General features: G+C 35.7%; 1 protein-coding gene across 8 annotated transcripts in view; it reads left to right on the top strand.

Annotated features, from left to right (window-relative positions):
* ATP13A3 (ATPase 13A3) overlaps positions 1-22,425 on the top strand; it is a 146,552-nt gene that overhangs the window by 72,984 nt on the left and 51,143 nt on the right. For 5 of the 8 annotated variants that reach the window (XM_045037111.1, XM_045037110.1, XM_011285878.4 and 2 more), the window contains 9 exons: positions 10,107-10,206; positions 11,634-11,807; positions 12,771-12,953; positions 13,244-13,314; positions 14,976-15,056; positions 16,229-16,298; positions 18,544-18,678; positions 19,124-19,196; positions 21,919-22,050. In XM_045037111.1, coding sequence (XP_044893046.1) covers positions 10,156-10,206; positions 11,634-11,807; positions 12,771-12,953; positions 13,244-13,314; positions 14,976-15,056; positions 16,229-16,298; positions 18,544-18,678; positions 19,124-19,196; positions 21,919-22,050 — 970 coding nt within the window. In that variant the 5' untranslated portion in view covers positions 10,107-10,155. Of the gene's footprint in view, positions 1-2,199; positions 2,260-9,639; positions 9,665-10,106; positions 10,207-11,633; positions 11,808-12,770; positions 12,954-13,243; positions 13,315-14,975; positions 15,057-16,228; positions 16,299-18,543; positions 18,679-19,123; positions 19,197-21,918; positions 22,051-22,425 lie in introns of those variants that run through there. The other 3 variants (XM_019839963.3, XM_045037112.1, XM_019839965.3) reach the window with 3 other exon arrangements.

A 22,425-nucleotide genomic window follows, 5' to 3' on the forward strand; every position in this document is an offset into this window, starting at 1 on the left:
AGCATTTTTCATAATAGATGGTAAGATTTTGAAATCAGTCTAGCAATTATAACACTTTTGTAAATCTCAGTCCTCGAATGTGAAGCTTTGAAAAGTCACATACGTGAAGATTTAAAGGGAGGTTTGAAAGTTTTAAGATCAAAGCAGCTTGAATAAATGAAAAAAAAAAAAAAAACCTCTGATATAAGTAGACATTTAAAAAATGTAAGCTCTTTATTTTGTATGTAAAAGAATTTTTACACATTTCCATTTTTTACAAAGCAAAAGTTAAAGCATAAATATCGATTGTCAGTCCAAAGCTACTTTTCCCCATTTTTACTAAATAAGTGTTTTGCAGTTGACCAATACTCAAAGCCACTATTTTATCTAATGATGACTCTTACTACATGGAATTTCTACGAATAAAAGGATTGATTTAATGTATTTAATAAAAGTGATAAAAACATACATAGGTATGCTGTAGTGTGGGCTAAGCTGTAACTCTTCATGTTCCTAATATTAACCCGAAGGCAGATAATTACCTTATTTTTCGTAATTATAACTTATTTTGTTTTAGCTATCACATTGTTTTGTAACATACAAAAAATATAATTATACAAAGACTGCACTTGACAAATGTAAATACAGTCTTGGTTTGGTGTGTTCTGGACACAATGGTCTTTCTTGAGCCTAAACACAGAAACAAAAGCATGTATTATAAGAGAAAGTTCAAGATGGGAAGTGATAAAACGGGTGTTCAGCAGAGCTTTGTTAAAATGTAGCTGGTATCCTTGTAAAATTTCCACGTATTCATTAAATTATATTATGTCATTCTTATTGTTGAGAGCTGACTTGAAGTGTTAGGTTTTGCCCTCATAGAGAGTTGTGGCAATTTGGTTCCTGTAGTTCGGAGATTGAGTTTAAAAAAAAATTCTTTTTATACAAACATTTGTGTAGCTATTAAAATGGAGTAAAGTAAGGGCTTATATGTATTAAGGCTCTTTTTATTTCAAATGTAAAGGGAGAGCTGCTTTTGAGTTTCAGAAGGTTATCTTAGTTGCCGTGGATGCTACGGATTTGACAGTGAAATGATATTCAGAGTGCTGACTGAACTGTTTTTACTTCAGGATCTTTAAAACACCTTTTGCTGAGTGGGCCTTCAAGATGGGTTTATCAAATTTTTATTTAACATGGGTAGGTACGTTTAAGTCTCAGAAAAAAAAATACCTAGAAGTACAAAGCCAATAGGATGATTTATTCTTTCAACAATGCAAGGTGACCCTTTTGAGTCTTAGTCTTAGTGCACTTTTTAATTTTTAAAACTGCAGAGTGTATGTTACAAACTTAAAAAAAAATGTTATGTAAGCATTTCTTTTAGAGTAATTCAGTTTTGTGAATTTTGAGTAATAATACATTTTTAACTTTAGTTTTTTTCCATCTCTCTGAACTTGGCAAATACTGAAGTAGAAATTTAAAAATGTGTTCTTCAAAATTGCTTCACTTGAAGTTTTACTCGTTACAGGTCACTCTCTAAATCACTTTGTGAGATTATATACTTTATAATTCTGGGCACATCTATGGAATATCCTTCAAACCTTCCACACATACTATTATAAAACTTTTGTTCCAACTGATAAATTCAGGTTTGAAGCAAAGATGGCTTAGAGGTTCGGGGATTTCTATGCCAGTTAAGGCCAACCCCTCTTGTTTTAGGAAATGAGATATGACTCTTATCCTAGAGTATTATACTTCAAATGGTTCTTAGTAATTATATAATGTGAAAAAAATCAGTAAACTTACAAGAACTAGCATTTGATTTAGTGAGATTTATTCCTGATAGCTTCACTTTGTCCTGTGCTGCTCTTTTTACTCACAAAAAATCAAGTTCATTGTAAATGCAAGGAAGGGTTTGGTTAAGCACAATAGCCTATAAGCTCCTTGCTATTTAGATAACATCAAGGCTGAGGCATGCACTGTGGAATTGGGAATTCAGTGTGCTAGCTAGATATGACTTAATTCAAGAGGAGCTCTACCAGTGGCAGTTAGATGGCAGAAGGGTGTATCTTCTGAAAGTCCATTTAAAGTCCCTGAATATAAAAACCCTAAATTTTAATATCTTAGTCATCTTGAAAACAGTTCAGAAAGAATCAAAACAATATTTGGCAGAAAATTCTCACCTGAATGGATTTTTATGCTTAATTTTATTTTCATTATTAATAGCCAGATTTTGAAAGTGCTGCTGATACAGCAATTGGGAAGAATAATGATATAGTGCTTTTGGTAAGAAAAATTTCTTTAATTTGCTTTCTGTAATCTAAAAATTGACCTGATTAAAAACCATGTATGCACTCTTGCAAACTACCAAAGTTACATTCTGTAAGTTAAATGGATTTTAGAAGTTTGGTATTAATGCTTCAAATGTTCTAATTAGATATATGGTAGAATAGTATTTAATATATATTTTCATCCTTGTAAGCAATATAATTTAAAGTATATTTATAGATTTTTATTTTCATGGAGTCAAAGAAATGTTAGAGGCTTTGTATTATGTACCTGTTTTTAAAATGGAAATATACATTTATAAATATGTATATGTTTTAAATGTAAGCTGCTGCAATTTTCTCACTGGATTTTATTAAAAGTTTATATGAAAGTCTTGGTGAAGTCTTGATAATTTCCTATGTGGGTATAGTATGTTTAAAGAGAATAATAATTGATGGTTAACTTTTTATTTAAATTAAATTATTTTTAATATCAACTTCAGTAAAATTGTAAGACTTAAAAATTTTGCCTTAAAAAGTAAGCTAAATTTTAGAACAATAACAGTTATAAAAAAGAATAATGAGATACAATGGTTAAGAATTGTATTTTTAGATGATTATGAAAACTAGATTGTTACAGGCAACATATGAAGATGAGATGATGTAGCTGAGTTAGACTGAGGTGAAGTCTGTCAAGATCCATTTGGGGAAAATAAGTAGTTGTTAGTATGTGAAGTTAATGAAAACATTGAATATTAATGATAATTCTTTTTCTAAAATTATAAAAGCATGCTTATTCATCTGCTAATACATTCTACATTGAAAAATTAGGATTTCAAAAAGTGGGGAAGTACATCTGTATTTCTAGGCAATGGATAAAAGACAAAAATGCAGAAGAGTGAGAGTCAAAACTTAGCAGTAAGAGACTATGGATAATGTCTGGTACTTGATTGGTTGGGTCAGTGGATTTGAGATTTATAGAAATAGAGTTCTCAAGGTTTATGGCCTTTGGTTCCAGGAATGAATATCTTCTGAAATTTTTTTCTTTCTAAAAGCTTCAGATGAGTGCTTTTTATTTTATTTATTTAAAAACACTTTCTATTACATTTTCTACACACTAAAAAAGTAGGAAGATTAGGATAATGAACTCTCATGTACCTGTTATGCAGCTTTTAACTCAGCTGTAGCAATTACTAACTCATGTGATCCCCTGATGAATAAGTATAGGTTTTTTAATTTTTACTTTTTTAAAATTTGGAAGTAAGTTCAAACCTGCAGAAAAGTTGATATATTGGTGTAAAGTTGTTCCTTAAGTTCCTTGACTATCTTTCTGATATTTGCAGAATCTATAGTGATGCCTCCTTATTCTTAAAATTGGTAATTTGTGTCTTCCTCCTTCCGCCTTTGAGTCCAACTAGAAAAATGATCAATTTCATTGATTTCTACTATCAGTTTTATTAATTTCCCTTCAGTGCTTACTGTGGGTGTAATTTGCTGTTCTTTTTCTACTTTCTTCTTCTTCTTTTTTAATGTTTATTTATATTTGAGAGACGGAGAGAGAGAGAGAGAGAGAGAGAGAGAGCGAGCGAGCTCTCAGCACAGAGCTTGACACGGGGCTCAAACTCATAAACTGTGAGATCATGACCTGAGTCAGATGCTTAACCAACCAACTGAGCCACCCAGGCGCCCTGTACTTTGTCTGCTTTCTAAAGGTAGACACTGAGGTCATGATTTTAGGGCTTTCTTTTCAGAATTTGAAATTTAGTGCTATAAATAATTTCTAAATACTCTTTTAGCTGCATCCCACAAATTTTGATATATCTTCATTTTCAGGATATTTCATATTTTCCCTATTGATTTCTGCCTCATGGATTTTTTTTCTCTACTTTCTCTTTTGGTTTCTAATTTAGTATAATTTTTTTAAAGAAATTATTTTGTATGACTTGAATTTATGTCTTGGAATATGGTCTTTCTTGGTAAATGTTCTGTGCACATGTTCAAAGAATGTATACTTTGCAGTGGAGTAGAGTGTTCTGTAAATATCAGTTGGGACCAATTTGATTGATAGTGTTATTCGGATCTTCTAAGTCCTTTGTGTATTTTGAGGATCTGTTAAATGTATACATGTTTAGGATTACTGTTTTGTGTTAATCAGTTGACCCCTTTGTCATTACAAAATGACTTTATCCTTGGTAATATTCCTTGCTTTGAGATCTACTTTGATATTAATACAGTTATTCCAGCTTTAATTTGAATAGTGCTTGCAGGGTATAGTTTACTTTTAGTCTACTATGCCTTTATATTTAGGTTGCATTTCTTTTAGGCAACATATACTTGCTTATGGCCTTGCTTTTAAAACATAAAACCGTAATCTCCATCTTTTAATTGTTGTTTAGACCATTTATATTTAATGTGACTTGATATTGTTAGGTTTATCATTTTTTTAATGTTTATTTTGAGTGAGAGAGAGAGGGGGAGAGAATGAATGGGGGAGAGGCAGAAAGAGAGGAACAGAGAATCTCAAGCAGGCTCCGTGCTGTTAGCGCAGAGCCCGACTTGGGGCTCAGTCTCATCAACTGTGAGATCATAACCTGAGCCAAAATCAAGAGTTGGACACTTAACCAACTAAGCCAAACAGGTACCCTGCCATTGTTTAAATTTTTTAATTATTTTATTTTATTTTTATTTTTATTTTTTTCTTTTCAATGTTTTTATTTATTTTTGGGACAGAGAGAGACAGAGCATGAACGGGGGAGGGGCAGAGAGAGAGGGAGACACAGAATCGGAAACAGGCTCCAGGCTCCGAGCCATCGGCCCGGAGCCCGACGCGGGGCTCGAACTCCCGGACCACGAGATAGTGACCTGGCTGAAGTCGGACGCTTAACCGACTGCGCCACCCAGGCGCCCCTAATTTTTTTATTTTAGAGAGAGAACATGTGTGAGTTGGGAGAGGGACAGAGGGAGGGAGAGAGAATCTTAGGCAGGCTCCATGCTCATCGTGGAGCCTGATGGGAGGCTCAGTCCCGTAACCCTGGGATCATGACCTAAGCCAAAATCAGGACTCAGGTGCTCAACCAACTGAGCCACCCAGGCACCCCAATTTTTTTTTTTTTAATTTTTTTTTTCAACGTTTATTTATTTTTGGGACAGAGAGACAGAGCATGAACGGGGGAGGGGCAGAGAGAGAGGGAGACACAGAATCGGAAACAGGCTCCAGGCTCCGAGCCATCAGCCCCGAGCCTGACGCGGGGCTCGAACTCACGGACTGCGAGATCGTGACCTGGCTGAAGTCGGACGCTTAACCGACTGCGCCACCCAGGCGCCCCTGCACCCCAATTTTTAAAATTTATTTATTAAAATTTTTTTAACCTTTATTTTTATTTTTATTTTTTTAAATTTTTTTTTTCAACGTTTATTTATTTTTGGGACAGAGAGAGACAGAGCATGAATGGGGGAGGGGCAGAGAGAGAGGGAGACACAGAATCGGAAGCAGACTCCAGGCTCTGAGCCATCAGCCCAGAGCCTGACGCGGGGCTCGAACTCACGGACCGCGAGATCGTGACCTGGCTGAAGTCGGATGCTTAACCGACTGCGCCACCCAGGCGCCCCTAACCTTTATTTTTGAGAGAGAGAGAGAGAGAGAGAGAGAGAGAGAGAGAGAGAGATGAACAGAGAGAGAAGGAGAAACAGAATCCCAAGCAGGCTCCAGGCTCTGAGCTGTCAGCACAGAGCTCAGTGTGGGGTTCAAACCCGTGACCTAAGCTGAAGTCGGATGCTTACCTGACTCAGCCACCCAGGCACGCCCCCCCCCCCTTTTTTTTTTTTTTTTAACTTTTAGAGAGTACCTACACACAAGCAGGGGAGGGGCAGAGGGAGAGAGAGAATCTCAAGTAGGCTCTACACCCAGCATAGAGCCCCATGTAGGGCTCCATCTCACAACTGTGTGAGATCATGACTTAAGCCAAAATCAAGAGTTGGATACTTAACTGATTGAGCCACCCAGCCGCCCCAGTATAGTTAGGTTTAAATCAACCATCTTGCTGTTTGTTTTCTATTTGTCTTTCCTCTTGTTTCCATTTTCCTCCTTTTCTTTGTCTGTTACATCAGTTGAGTATTTTTTATGGTTCCACGTAATAACCTCTTGATTTTTTTTACTTGTGACTCATTTATTAAAATTTTTTTTTACATTTATTTATTCTTGAGGGAGAGAGAGAGTATGAGTGGGGGAGGGGCAGAGAGCGAGGGAGGCACAGAATCCGAAGCAGGCTCCAAGCTCTGAGTTGTCAGTGCAGAGCCTGATATGAGGCTTGAACTCATGAGCCATGAAATCATGACCTGAGCCTAAGTCGGATGCTTAATTGACTGAGCCACCCAGGCGCCCCATATTTATTAAAAACATTTTTTTAACGTTTATTTATTTTTGAGAGACAGACACAGAGCATGAGCAGGGAAAGGGCAGAGAGAGAGGGAGACACAGAATCCAAAGCAGGCTTCAGGCTCTGAGCTGTCAGCACAGAGCCCATTTCAGGGCTGAAACCCATGAACTGTGAGATCATGATCTGAGCCGAAGTTAGTCACTCAACTGACTGAGCCACCTAGGCACCCTATGACTCTTTTATTTTAATGGTTACTTTAGAGTTTAGAGTATACATCTCTAACTTATTACAGTTTACTTTCAAGTGATTAAACTCAATGTCTGATGCTTTTCATTCCTTCGTGGAGATCCACGTTTCCATTTCCACTTTTCTACCTGAGGACTTCCTTTAACTGTTTTTTTTCAGGTTTTGTGTCTAAAAGTCTTATTTCATCTTTGATTTTGGAAGATATTTTTGCTGGGTATAGAATTCTCTGAATGGTTTCTTTTTCTCAGTACTTCAAGATGTTACTTAGTTGTTCTTACCTGTATTATTTTTAGTAAGAAATCTGTGTCATTCTTATCTATTTTTCTTTGTATGTAACATCTTTTTCCTCTGGCTCCTTTTAATATATTTTTTTTAATCACTGCTTTTGAGCAGTTTGATAGTGACATGCCTTGTTGTAATTATTCAGTGTTTATTTGCTTAGTATTAGTTGGACTTTTGGATCTGTAGGCTTATAATTTTTCATCTAATTTGGAAAAATTTTTTCCCTTATATCATTATATATTTTTGGTTTCTCCTACCTTATATGTGTATTAGGGCTTGAAGTTGTCTCATAACTTACTGATGTTGTTTTGTGCTTTTTTCTCTCTATTTTATGTTCATTTTTCATTTTGGATATTTCTATTTGTCTTCAGGTTCATTGACTTTTCTTTTGCAGCATTTAATCTGTTAATCCCATCTAGTAAATTTTTCATCTCTGATACTTTACTTTCTATCTTCTAGTCAGCTTGGTTCTTTTTTATATCTTTCATGTCTCTACTTAATGTGTTCAATCTTTCATTTTGCTTTTTGAACATAATGGACTAGAGTTACAGCAGCCATCTTATTGTTCTTGTCTTCCAGTTCTATTATTGTGTCAGTTCTTGGTCTTTTTCTACTGATTGATTTTTCTTATTATGGTTTATATTTTTTTCTTTGCATACCTGTTAAGTTTTACCTGGATGTCGAATATTGTAACTTATTGGGACTAGATATTTTGTATTCTTATAAATCCCTTGAACTTTGTGAAGCTGTTAAATTATTTGGAAACACTTTATTCCTTTAGGTCTTAAGAGTTTTGTTAGGTAAGATCAGAGTAGCTTTTAGTTTAGGGCTAATTTGATCCCACTGCTGAAGCAACACCCCTCTGAATACTCTTCCTGATTCCTTGTGAGTAATGAGGTTTTCCACTGTGGTTGGTAGGAACAGGCACTCTTCTCAGCCCTGTGTGAACCCTGATGATCTTTTAATCATTTTGGATGGTGCTTTCCCTGGCCTCCAGTAGTTTCCTCACACCTACACTGATCGGTACTCAGCTTAAGACTTGAGGAGGACTGTCTTACAGATTTACATTGTTCGTTCTCTGTACAGATCTCTTCACTGATAATCTGCCCTGCAAACCTGCCTCACCTTCAGGGGATGCCTTTGATGCCTCCCCAACTCAGGGAGACTGTGGGCTCCCCCTGGGTTCCCTGTAGTATTGGTCTATGCCTTACGCATTCAGTAACAATAGTTGATCTTTTCTGCAGGGAAAGAGGTTGGGCTTGCTCATTCTCCCAGTAGTCTATTAGCAGTAGGTTATGGCCCTCAAGAATAACTGCCACCTCAAGTCATATTGATGAATCAGTCTTACCATGGTGGAATGACTCCAGTAGTATGCTTCAAAGCTGTAACACTACCCTAGACTGAGAAGAAATTGTTACTAAATTGCCCACAGGACTTTGTATGATAATGTGGCTTGTTTTGGAGATGTTGGGCCAGATACCTCTAAGACTTCATTTCCAAGATGGCAGAGTCTTTTTTGTGTATATTACATATTATCACGTATATATGTTACATATAACATTAATATATGTAACATAATTTATACATAATATATAGTATATTATGTATATATTATATATAGTGTATATAATGGTATATTATAATTGAAAGTTCTGTGTTATATTTCTGTAGAAATCCCACTCTGGTTAGCCCTGACCCCATCTTCTGGGCTAGCAGAAAGTACAGAAACTCTGAGTGCTCGTGCAGGAGGCATCAGTATTTTTTATTGGTCATTTTGTTGATGACATAAATCAAGAGATTTCATTACTCTTATTTTTACATATGGGATTTGTTTAAAATTCTCCTGTTTAATCCATATCATGTAAACATCAAATAGCTGTTGCTGTCTTAGCACAAAATCTTCCTTACATCATATTCAAGTATTTTTTGAGTGCTTGTCATGTGTCAGGCCTGTGTTTACACATTGAATAGATGAGTAGAGAAATGACATCTGAAATAGAGGTAATATTCCCACTGTGCTGTCCAGGGTTCAGCCTAGTCTAAAGCAGTGGCTGTTTGGTCTCAGATATTTTTACAGTCTTGAAAATTAATAATTCTGAAGAGCTTCTGTTTATGTGAGTTATGTCTGCTGATACCATGTTAATTAAAACTGATATCTTTAATAATAACTTAATGAAACATGACAGTAATAAGCTTATTTAATATTAAGTAACATTTTTCTGAAAAATATTTATTTTCCAGAAACAAAGATCACAAGAAAACTGGCATTGTTTTACATTTTGCAAATCTCTTTAATGTGTGGCTGACTGTCTGATATTTGAAATTAATATCCTTTCTCCATGCAGGGAAAAAATTTGTCAGTGAGCTCAATGAATTTTCTCCTAGACAGGCATCATAAGTAGTCAAATCATCAGAATATTGCCTAGTGGACTTGGACTCAGAATGAGGGAGTGATCTCCAATAGGGGTACAGCTGCCTGAGGAATTGACTCTTGGCCAGGGATTACCATTCATTTAATAGGTGCTTAATAAATATTTGTTGGATGATTAATAATCTTGGGGAGGTGTTGGGGTTGGTTTCACTGCTGATGCTTTACGTCTTCACTATACTTGAAGCAATAAATTGAGTTGGTGTGAAGTACTTTTAGCTGAAGATGGTTAAACTAGATTAGTGCTGTGAGTCTGGGGAATGGAAAGATTCTGTAGTGATTTCTTCTAGAACTTAATTGTTTTGTGCCATGGCTGTTGCTAGTATAAGTTAATTGATGAAATATGCCAGGTTTAGTGATAATATGTATCACGAGGACCAGCACACTATTGAAAATGTCATTAAAACCAGCTAGTACTTTAGTGAGTACTAAACTTTGATACACGTGTCATGACAAAAAATCTTACAGTATGAAGTTATATAGTCTGCTTAAGATACAGCAGAATCCCCAACATTTGGTTTTCCTTTCCTTCAGTTATCTTCAATTGTTCTGAAGCACAAGACCTCTCAAACCACCCGTAGATATGGACAAAGAAGAAAGGAAGACTATCAACCAAGGTCAAGAAGATGAAATGGTAACCAATTTTTATAATTTACTTGTAAAGTGTGAAGAGTTTATCTCTGTAATTTATTATTCCAGGGAAGTAGAAAAGTACGTTAGAAGAAAAAAAAACAATGCTAAATCAACCTGCTTTCCTCATCCTGAATGTGCTTTTGACTTAGGATTATGTAACATCTCTATTTGTTGGTTTTAGTATAATGCCTGTTTCACTTGTGGATTGTTAATACTAGAGAAGTATGCTTTTTTTTATTTAGTAATTTAAGAAGCTACATTAGCTAATACTTATATATAATCCCAAATATAAGATTTCTAATTTTGATTTATAAAAAAGGCACTCTTAGGGTGCCTGGCTGGCTTAGTTAGTATAGCATATGACTCTTGATCTTAGGGTCCTGAGTTCAAGCCCCACATTGGGCATGGAGCCTACTTTAAAAAAAAAAAAAAGGTTTAAAATCAGCTTAATAATAAAAAGCACTTTTCAACTCTTTGTGTGTGGCAGGGGGGGAGGGGGAGAGGCGGGGGGGGGGCGGGGGGGGATGGGATTAGGTTATCAGGTAAAATAAGACACTATTAAATGTGAATTTCAGATGAACCAAGGAATACATTTTTCATATGAACGTGTCCCAAATATTGCGTAGGGCAAACAAAAAAATTCATCATTTTTTTATTGAAATTTAAATTTAACTAGACCCTCTGCATTTTCATTTGCTAAATTTGGCAGCCCTTGTTAATTATGGTGGTGAGGGGAGTAAACTAGAACAATTTAAATAATTTGGGTCAGGAGGTCAGATTGATCAGTCACAGCAGTATTGAGACAATTAGCTAATTATTTGGGAGAAACATAAAGTTAAAACCTACTGTATCTAAATGCAGTGTGGTGTTATGGCTTATATCCTGGAACAGAAATAAGACAGTGGAAAAACTAGTGAAATTCTAATTAGAGACTAGTTTTAGTTAATTGTAATGGGCCAGTGTCAATCTCTTGATTTTGACAAATGTATCAAGTTAATGGGAAACTAGATGGAGGGTATACAGGAACTTTTAATGTTTTTGTAACTCTTCTGCAAATCTAAAATTATTACAAAATTAAAAGTTTATTTAAAGAAACCCTACCTTTTAGGGTGCCTGGGTGGCTCAGTCAATTGAGCGTCCAACTTTGGCTCAGGTCATGATCTCATGGTTCATGAGTTCGAGCCCCGCTTCAGGCTTGCTGCTGTCAGCGCAGAGCCTGCTTTGGATTCTCTGTGCCACAGCACCCCCCCCCCACCCGTCCCCCCATCAAGCTTTCTCTCTCAAAAATAGATAAGGCATTAAAAAAAAAGCCAAAACCCTACCTTTTATGTGACAAAATAGTGAATATACATTTGGAAAACAAAGAACTTTGGCATTTTTCTCATACACCATGTGATATTTAATTGTGTGATCACTGTATCCTTGCAGGAGATATATGGCTATAATTTGTGTCGCTGGAAGCTTGCCATAGTTTCCCTAGGAGTGGTTTGCACTGGTGGCTTTCTCCTCCTCCTCCTCTACTGGATGCCTGAATGGCGGGTGAAGGCGACCTGTATTAGAGCTGCCATTAAAGACTGTGAAGTGGTGCTGCTGAGGACTACTGTAAGTCAACGTATTCACTTGTAGCTGATCATTTCAGGAGTGAAATAAACGCTTTTGTGTGTACTTCCTTCAAAACTATGTATGAGGAGAACATCACTGCTAGGATATAATCAGGAATACTAATCCTAAAAGCATTTGTGTTAGAAATGAGTTTTACCACAGTGATTAGAATGTGAAGGAATCTTAAAGATGATTATGCCAACCCCTTCCTTTTGTACTCCTTTCTTTTGTAGTTCTTGATGCACTGAGAGATTAAGATTAGATGCTTATCTGTCAGGGTCATCGGCCAGTTTAAGGGCTATGTCAGATCTGTTATTCACTAGGCCAGCTGCCTTTCTACTATGTGATGTTGCTGCATCTAGGGTTTTGTTTGTTTTTGTTTTTGTTTTGTTTGATTGGAAACATTTCATCAGAGGCTTTAATTTCTAGTCTCAGTATGTTGATAAGTTCATTAAAAAATCACTCAAGATCTTTCAGGGGATATTGTATTAGTGAAATATATCGTAAAATGGTGAGCAATGGAAAGCACTTCATGTTGGAGTTTATACATCTTCATGAGCTGGTTTAATATTTAGTAGGAAGTGATGCTTTCTTAATTAGAGATGAGTAAATAATACGTAAAGAATGGGAATTTAAAAATATATTGAAAACTATGGGGCGCCTGGGTGGCTTGGTCGGTTAAGCGTCCGACTTCGGCTCAGGTCATGATCTCACGGTCCGTGAGTTCGAGCCCCGCGTCGGGCTTTGTGCTGACAGCTCAGAGCCTGGAGCCTGTTTCCAATTCTGTGTCTCCCTCTCTCTCTGCCTCTCCCCTGCTCATGCTCTGTCTCTCTCTGTCTCAAAAATAAATAAACGTTAAAAAAAAAAATTAAAAAAAAAAACAACTATATAGGCATTATAGGTATAGGTGTTATGTAATACATGGAATTGACTTTTTATCTTTATCCCTTTCTGTCTTATAAGGATGAATTCAGAATGTGGTTTTGTGCAAAAATCCGCTTTCTTTCTCTGGAAACTCACCCATTTTTGAGTCCAAAATCTATGACTAATAAAGTTGCAAATGGCCATGCTGTTCATTTTACTGAAAATTTGGCTATAGAGAATTGGCATGAGATGAGCAAATATTCACAAACTCAACCACAGCAGGTATGGTGATCTTAGTGTTATAGTTTCTTTAAAAATCAGAATTACTACATTTTATTCTATCGCAGCCTATAATTTTGTGCTTGCAGTTATTTTTGTTTGGGATGAATATATATGCATATAAAATACTTATTACTATATATAACACAGTTTAGGTAATACTAGAAGAAGCAGATTGCATTTGCATGTGATCACTTTAATTTTAATACATATAATAGATTTGTGTTAGTAAACTTAATGGCTAACAAGTGATGATAGTGCTTTTTGGTGTAACATTTATGTGTGTTCTACAGGTTCGTTATTTTACCCACCACAGTGTAAAATACTTCTGGAATGATACCCTTCACAATTTTGATTTTTTAAAGTAAGTATTTTTCTTTTGTTTGGATTCTTTTATGAGTATCTTGAAAATGTTCTAGATGGAAAAGAATTCATTGTAGGGTTACAAAAATTGAAGAGGTATTTATTGCATAACTTTTATTCACTTATTAACTCCCTGGTGTTATTTGAATACTTGTTAACCATTTTAGGATAAATCCTACTTGCAACTTGTACCTTGGCAAAATTTACATAAAAGTTTGAAACAATATGATTCTCCAAATCCACTCTGAGTCTGAGTTCTTTTCTTTTTGTGGGTTCATCTCAAAGTGAATTTTAGAGTACACTTTATAGTCCGTCAGAATATCTGAATTGTCATTTCCCAAACAGAAATTTAACTTTACTGTGTGGGTAAAGATTGAGACATTGTCCAATGTGTTAAGCCTTGAATAAGACAAATTGGAGGAATCCCTTAAAACTTATTTTTTGTGGAGGCTTGAAGTTATGTTAAGTACTGAATTAATTAGGATTCTATTTTTATTGCTATTGTTAAAGTGATTATTATAAACACTCATTAAGTATCATTACTTGAGAGTGCTAAAGGAATTCTTAATATTAGCAATACAAAGAGAATCGCCTTATGAACATTTAAAATATTCATGCCTGGATTTTTTTCCTCAGACACTAAAGAATTGGAATAATCTGGAATAGACTTGGGCATTTCCGCATGCCTAGTTCAGAAGACCATTTCTAGTTAAGAACTATTGCCTTACAGAACACTGCCAGTGAGCTGCCATTTTGTTTTGTTTTTTTTTTTTAAAAGACTTGGAGCTGATCCCTGCTGCTTTTGGAGAAGTCATCAACTTCAGTGGAAAAAAGTGTCAAACCTATTTGCCTGGTGGCATTTGCCAGCTTTAGAAGCTTCTAGAATTTAAGCATCCCAGTGATAGCAGTTAATTAGGGAGCTTAATTTTTTTCTATCTGAAAAAAATGGAAAAGGATTGGAGATAAATGATGTGTAGGGTTCTCTTTGGAGTTCTTTGACTAGTATCTCAGTCAACATAAGCATAATTAAGACATTTGGGGGGAAAATTAGGTCTGTTGGTTGAATCCAGTTAGAATTGTTACAGATTTTGGACATTGACTGTGACTCATAAATTCTGTACTTCTCTCCCAGGTTTGTATTAGAACAGGGACAGATTTGGATTGATGCTTTTGTAGAAAAAAAATCAGTGAATAGGATTGTTAGCATGAAGCTTGAAAAATTGAAGAGGGAAAATTATATCTATATAATTTAATAATTTAATAATTAGAATTTAATTGTTAAAAAGTAAAAAAAATTAGTTTGGGATTCTCAAGTTAGTCATACTTTGCCTATAATTTTATTAGTTTAATTAATAGCTCTTACAGCTTTGGTACAGCCTTAAAGGATAATAATATTGTCATACAAATTTGAGTATTTAGAGCCATTTTATCATGTGATAGATACATTGGCTAATTTAGAATTTGGCACTTTTGAGACTTAGAACTTTCATTATTGGTTATCTTATGAATTTGAGATTTAAAATTCTCATTCATTATTTCAGTTTTTGTTAGGTTTCTATTTGTAAGGAAGTCACTTTAAAATCAGGAATATAGAAGAATAGGGCATTAAGACATTTGGATATTTTAAACTTTGTTTAAAGTAAAAACTTTGGATTTATTTAGGGGACTGGATGAAGGTGTTTCTTGTACGTCAATTTATGAAAAGCATAGTGCAGGACTGACAAAGGGGATGCATGCCTACAGGTAATTTTTATCCAACTAAAGTTAGATCTGTTATCAAAATTCCTAAATAAAGTAGTATGTATAGTCCACCCTCTTACCATATAGTTGTACATATTAATAGGTATTTAAACATTATAGACCTAGTAGTTGACAACTTACTGGTATTTAATTGAGTAAGACTGTCTCTCAGTTTAAGAATTATGAAAATGTTGAAAGTGGAATTTTGAAGTTGGTATCCCTGAAAATATACCATATTTTACCTATTCTAAGATACATATTTTCAACATTTTAACATTTCTAAAGTGGGGGATGTGTCATGCAGTGGGTGGAGTGTCATCCTTTACTTGACAAATGTTGTCAACATTTTTATCTTGATAGCACATAAAATGATGGGTATGTCTTATAATTGATAGCAGCTTAGATTTTCTGAAATGTATTGGGAATTGTAAGCATGAGCTCAAAATTTACCACAATGAATATTTGTAAATTGGGATGCATAACCTTTTTTATCATGTTATTCTTTGTTGAAGTATAAGATTATACCAGTGTATTGCAAATTTAAAGATAAATGCTATTTTCAAATTAAATTAGCAGTTTTCTTATACTTCTGTAGCATGTTTTTTTCAGTAGAATATTGAAAAATTGATTCATTTAGACCCATACTTCATTAAAGGCAAGAATTACTCTATCACATAGAAAGGACTAACAGGAGTTTAAGTGGAAGGATTTAAGCAACTTTTTAAAAGCATTTTTTAAAAAGTCAGATGTACAGTGTTTTGAAATAAACACTGTTAGTACAGTATTCTCATTAGAAAAATAGTATAGGACCCCTCAAATTTATTTATTTAGTTTCTTGCAAAAATGAATTGCAATTCAAAATTGTTGAGGTGTATTGTGTTCAAGGATGAAAAAACATTTGCCGACATGGTTATTATAAACTAGTGGGAAAGATACTTGTCACACAAAAAGATCTGAGACAGAATGAAACAACAGTGTAGTTATCCAGTAGTGACTACTTCGATTTAAATACTGTAGGTAGAGAATTGAATTGTGGAAGACAAGTATGTGGAAACATGAATGTTGAAGTTCCAGATTTAAGAGCAATCTGTGGTTTGAGCTTTATCTAATGAAATGCTATCCCTAAATTATACTATTGTATAATGTGACACTATTATTATGTTTTCCTGTTGTAGAAAATTGCTTTATGGAGTAAATGAAATTACTGTGAAAGTGCCTTCTGTTTTTAAGCTTCTAATTAAGGAGGTAAGATAACATTTGTGATCAGTAGAGTTGTCAATTTGAAAAGAGCCATGATTTAAGTAATAAAATATTCTTGGTTTTCTGTTTATTAATTTCTCTCTCACTAGCTCTCTTTCTTTTAACTTGGGAGGTAAAGGTAGTAACTTTGCTAGAGAAATAATTTGGGGGCATGAATTACCGTTTTATTACTTGTTTTGCTTTTTTTGTCTGTAAATTTTTTTCAGTCTCAGTGAGTTGCACATCTAAATCTTGACCTGTTTTATAGTTATATACACCTGTCTTTTCTCTTTTCTCCAATTTTTAGATGATTTATCATGTTTATTCTTCACATGATTATTTTGTGGTGCATTTTTGCGAACTAGACATTGTACACTAACTTTGGAATACAAAACGTGACCTGTTGATTGACCATGAGGAGCTTGTACTTTATCCCAGGAGGGAAGTGTATCAGTAGTTATTGTAGTGACTGCCCAGTTGTAAGTGCCATTGAAGAGAGGTGAATAAAGGTTATACATGTAAAGGAAGGGAGCATGGGATTTTGCCTGGCAGTTAGGCTCTTTAGTCTTCTTTTGATTTTTGGCTAAAGATCAGGGTTGGGTGAATACTTTTAATAGATATACAGATTGTTTTCCCTCAGTTCCTGAGAGCGACTGTATTTTGCTTTAGAACATAGCAGAGTGGGGCCCCTGGGTGGCTCAGTTGGTTGAGTGTCCGACTTTGGCTCGGGTCATGATCTCACAGTCTGTGGGTTTAAGCACCACATCAGACTCTGTGCTGACAGCCCGGAGCCTGGAGCCTGCTTTGGATTCTGTGTCTCCCTCTCTCTCTGCCCCTCCCTGACTCGTGCTATGTCTCTCTGTCTCAAAAATAAATAAACGTTAAAAAATTAAAAAAAAAAAACAAAAAAAACATAGCAGAGTGTAGTGAATGGAGGAGTTAGAAAGCCTGGTTTATAATATGGTTTTGTCAGTAACTAGCTTTGCTCATTAGAAAATCTTTCTTCTCCTTTATCTATAAAATTGGAGTAAGTCCTTTCAAATTATCTCATGTAATTTTGAAGTAAAATGGGACTATATATGTGAAAGTGCTTAGAAAAGTTCACAAGCATCAATTTTAAGACATTTGGGGGAAGTTATTAATGAAATTGATAAAATACTATGATATTTGACTAAATGAAGGCTTTTGCCAGGACTGCTTTATCTCTTTTTTTCATTCAGGTTTTATTTATTTATTTACTTATTTAAGGTTTATTTATCTACTTTGAGAGAGACAGAGACAGTGTGAGCAGGAAAAGGGCAGAGAGAGAGAGAGAGAGAGAGAGAGAGAGAGAGAGAGAGAGAGAGAGAGAGGAGAGAGAGAGAGAGAGGGAGAATCCCAAGTAGGCTCTGCACCGTCAGCGCAGAGCCCGATGCAAGTCTTGAATTCATGAAAACAGTGAGATTATGACCTGAGCTGAATCCGAGTCGGACGCTTAACTGACTGAGCCACCCAGGCACCCCTTTTCATTCAGGTTTTAATCCTTAATTATTTCCTTAGAGAATACAAAATAGTATAAGTTACTGTTTCCTATTTGTCTTCCCTTTAGTCTCCAGTGAACCTTTGACTTACAAGAAAATTGGTATTTGGAGTTCATAATAAGAAACACTTGTTCCTTTTAATTAAAAATTTTATATCCTTTAGTTGCCTAGTAATTATTGGAAGTAAATGTACTTTATTGTTGAAGCAGAATGAAGAATAGCTAAAGACACATTTTTGTCTGTTTCTGGCTGAAACTATATTTGGGTTTGGTATGGGTCTAGATGGATGCAAATAACTTAAATTAAGCTTATTGAGGCAAACTCCAGTAGTTTAATGGTAAAAAAGTACTATGCTAACTCTTTGGGTTATATATGTTGCCCTGGGGTATTACAGAGCTTATCCTCTAAGTATCTTGTTGGTTCTTTCTTTTTTTAAAAATGTTTCTTTATTTTTGAGACAGAGTGCTAGTGGGGGAGGGGCAGAGAGAGAGAAAGGGAGACTAAGGATCCAAAGTGGGCTTTGTGCTGAGAGCAGCGAGCCTGATGTGGGGCTCAAACTCCTGAGCTGTGAGGCTATGGAACTGTGAGGTCATGACCTGAGCTGAAGTCGGACACTTAATCAACTGAGCCATCCAGGCGTCCCTTGTTGGTTATTTCTTAAATGCAAAGGTGGAACATCTGTATGGTTATAAATACCTCATCCAATTTGACTTAAAAATCTTATTTTTTAGGTTCTCAACCCATTTTACATTTTCCAGCTGTTCAGTGTTATACTGTGGAGCACTGATGAATACTATTATTATGCTCTAGCCATTGTGATTATGTCTATAGTGTCAATTGTAAGCTCTCTATATTCCATTAGAAAGGTAAGTCCAGTTTATTATGGCTTTTACAACTGTTTGTATTTTGTAGTAACATGTAACGTGTAGAGTAGTACTTGGTACAAAGTAATACTCGATATAGTTATTCTTTTAGTTATATGTACTCCTTTCCCTCTCTTTTTGTGGTAGAGGAAGGCAGATGCTTTTTAGAGTTAGACTACCACCTGACTGTTTAGAGGCCATAGGGATCTATATGTGCTTATCACAGACTGAAATACTAGAGGGTTGATTCTCAGGACAGTCTCATTAAAATACTTCTTATTTTGTCTACAGCTAATTGAATAATCTTTGAACCTTTTAGTCTTGACATTTTTAATGGCAGAGTAACATACATTTACCATATTAACTTATTTTATAACACCTTTGCTTTTAAATACCTTGAAGAGTGGGTTTATATTAGCTAATTTTCACGTCTTACCCTCTATTTTAGCAATATGTTATGTTGCATGACATGGTGGCAGCTCACAGTACTGTGAGAGTTTCAGTTTGCAGAGCGAATGGAGGTAAGTACTTTAGGTAACACTTGGACACATAAATCAATAAAAGATACCCATTAAGCACTAATGACTGAGGGAGACAATGTATTATAAATAAAAAGAAGTGTTTGGATTTGTACTCATCTCTGAGTTTGTATCAGATTCATTCACGTAAAATTGTATTTTTCTTTCTCTATTAATGTAACAGGTACTGTGATAGGCCCCGGAGATGCAGGGGTTACCAAGATGGATATAGTCCTTGCCATCATTTAACTTCAGTCTAGTTGGCAAGGCAGATGATAAATAGTAACAATAAAGTGTGATAAATGCTATGATAAGGAGAGGTCAGGGAATTTAGATATTAGAGCTCATTTACTGTAGGTGTCAGGGACGGCTTCTTGGGAAAAGCATTTTTAAGTGGTTGAATTAGATAAGAGGTAGGTGAGAAGGTGGTATGATGGGAGTGAGAGAGGGAGAGAAGAGGGTTCTAAGTGCCCAATGTTCTGGAAATGAGAGGGAGCTTGGTCATTGTAATAACTGAAGGAAATTTAGTGTGACCAGTGCAGCAACTAGATGATGGATCTAAGGCATGTTAAGGAGTTTGGCCTCATTCCAAAAGGCAATGGAAAGCCATCGAAGGGCTTAAAAGCAGGGGGGTGATCTGATGTTTGCATTTTTGAAAAAATCATTTTGGCTGCTGTGTTCAGACGGGTTCAGAAGGGAGTGATATCGAAGACACGAAATGGATCAAGGTGAGGGTTGTGGAGATGGATAGAAATGAGATGGGACTGAAAGATACTTAAATGTGGACATTGAAACAGATCTGATGATTCATTGGATACAAGGCGATAGAGTGGTGTCAAGCTTGAGGGGGTGGACATCGGTGCCACTTAAATAAGGAACACTGGAGGAGAAGCAGGATTGTAAGGAAGGATAATGGTTTGGACATGTTAGTTTGTCTGATGTGAAGAGGTGTAAAGGAGATAAAGGAGAGGTGGCAGCTTAGCAGCACAGGCCTTGGAGGCAATATTCATTCTGATTGATTGAGAGTATCAAATCAGTTTCCATTCTCTTGGCTCAGTATACTAACTACATCCAAGCATAAACACAGTTTGGCCTGGCAGGTGCTTTCTTCCCTGTGCTTCCTGGTCACTTGTTGCTTTAGTCGGGAGTATCTGTCTTCTCTATTGGTGTTCATCCTCTTTCTGCTCTGCTGCTGCTGAAGACACTGGGATGTTAGGACATTGCATTCAACTTGGATCTTCCTTATCCCCTTTGTAAACTCTAAGAGATCATTGCTAGTTTGTTTTCTGGTATACCTGAGAGGAGTAGAATTTCAAGTGGCATTAAAGCTTTGGAAGAGTCAGGTTTATTATGCCTAGTATGTGCTTAGTATTATTACAAAGTTGTTTCCTCATGGCTTAGTAAAGTACTCTCCATTTTTCTTTAGAAAGGAAAAGAGTTTTCTTCCTACAGACCAACATCACAAACAGTAGTTTCTCTTCACCCGTCTTTGTTTACAAACTAGCATAACTCTTTCCTGAGCCTAGTGTTAAACCAGAGGGAGGGAAAGAATGAAAGGGAGTCTAAATGTAAGGCAGTCTTCTAGAAAAACCTCCTTTTACTTGGGAAGATCTTGTAAAAAAGCGTTTAGCTAACTTGAATAGTGTACCGATTTCTAAGGAAATAATGAACTAGATAACGTATTACAATGTTTATTTTGTACATTTGTTTAAAATCTATCTAAAATGTTAGGACTACTTCAGGAATATTGAGAAGGCATTGAAATGTTGAGTAATAAATAGTGGCAGTGAGAAGAAGAATAGTGTGAAAAATGCTGTTAAAATAGAAAATATACTTGGGTTGCCTGGGTGGCTCAGTCGGTTAAACATTGACTTCAGCTCAGGTCATGATCTTGAGGTTTGTGAGTTCGAGCCCCGCATTGGGCTCTGTGCTGACAGCTCAGAGCCTGGAGCCTGCTTCAGATTCTGTGTCTCCCTCTCCCTCTTTGCCTCTCCTTTGCTTATGCTTTGTCTGTCTCTCAAAAATAAATATTAAAAAAATAATAAAAATAAAAGAAAATACATTTAAAAATTTCAATGCTTTCTACTATTTCCAAAGGATAATTAATAGAAATTTGTGCTTATTTACCTGTCGCAGGGGATATCATGTGTTGACTCACTATCTGTTCTTTAAGAGGGCTGTTGTTATGAGTGTTGAAGTCTAGCCACCTGTTTAGTCAGAGGGGACTTGGCATCACATGTGTGCAGCTGGCATCCTATCAGGGGTCAAACTACCTGACACACTTAAACACCATGCTTTGTTAGCCTAAGGAATAATAATCTTATTTGTCTTATTTTCTTTTATTGAGATTGGCCTATTTAACTCCATTATATTTTTAACTTATTGAGGTCAGGTGACCTTCAGACAGATCTTTTATTTACTGTATTTGAATTTCAAGTTCAATGATATTCCTTTTTGTTTTTTGCATTTTTTAAAATGTTTATTTTTGAGGAGAGAGAGCTCGCGCGCACACGAGCGGTGGAGGGGCAGAGAGAGAGGGGCACAGAGGATCCAAGCAGGCTCCACACTGTCAGTACAGAGCTCCATGTGTGAGGCTTGATCTCACAAACTGAGATCATGACCTGAGCTGAAGTCAGATGCTTTACTGACTGAGCCACCCAGGTACCCCTCAAGTTAAAGAATATTCTATTCAGACTTTTCTTTCTTCTTCTTTCTTTAAATCCAGAAATAGAAGAGATCTTTTCTACAGACCTTGTGCCAGGAGATGTTATGGTCATTCCATTGAATGGGACAGTGATGCCTTGTGATGCAGTTCTAATTAATGGTACTTGCATTGTAAATGAAAGCATGTTAACAGGTAAACTAAATGAGTAAAAATCAGATCAGTTTATAATGATATTAGGATTAAGTAGTTACCGATTAAGCTATTTAACTGTCTTATTGTATCTGTAACTGTAAAATATTGTTTGTTTTCTTTACTCATGTCATGAATGTGATGGATAATGAAGATTTTTTTTTTTTTTATTCGGAGGAGACTGAATTCTTCATTATACTCAGTTGTGAGACTAAATTATTATGCTGGTATTCACTACATCTTTTGGCATACTTTTGACATGGGGAAATATTTTACAGTAAGGGAAGAGGAAATAAGTCCTTTGCCTACAGAGAATGGCAGCATATTTACTTCCCTATTTGATGTGTAATAAGTGGGAATGAAGATTTTATATTTTCC

This window comes from Felis catus, chromosome C2 (assembly GCF_018350175.1).
Source record: "Felis catus isolate Fca126 chromosome C2, F.catus_Fca126_mat1.0, whole genome shotgun sequence".
NCBI classification, from domain to species: domain Eukaryota; kingdom Metazoa; phylum Chordata; class Mammalia; order Carnivora; family Felidae; genus Felis; species Felis catus.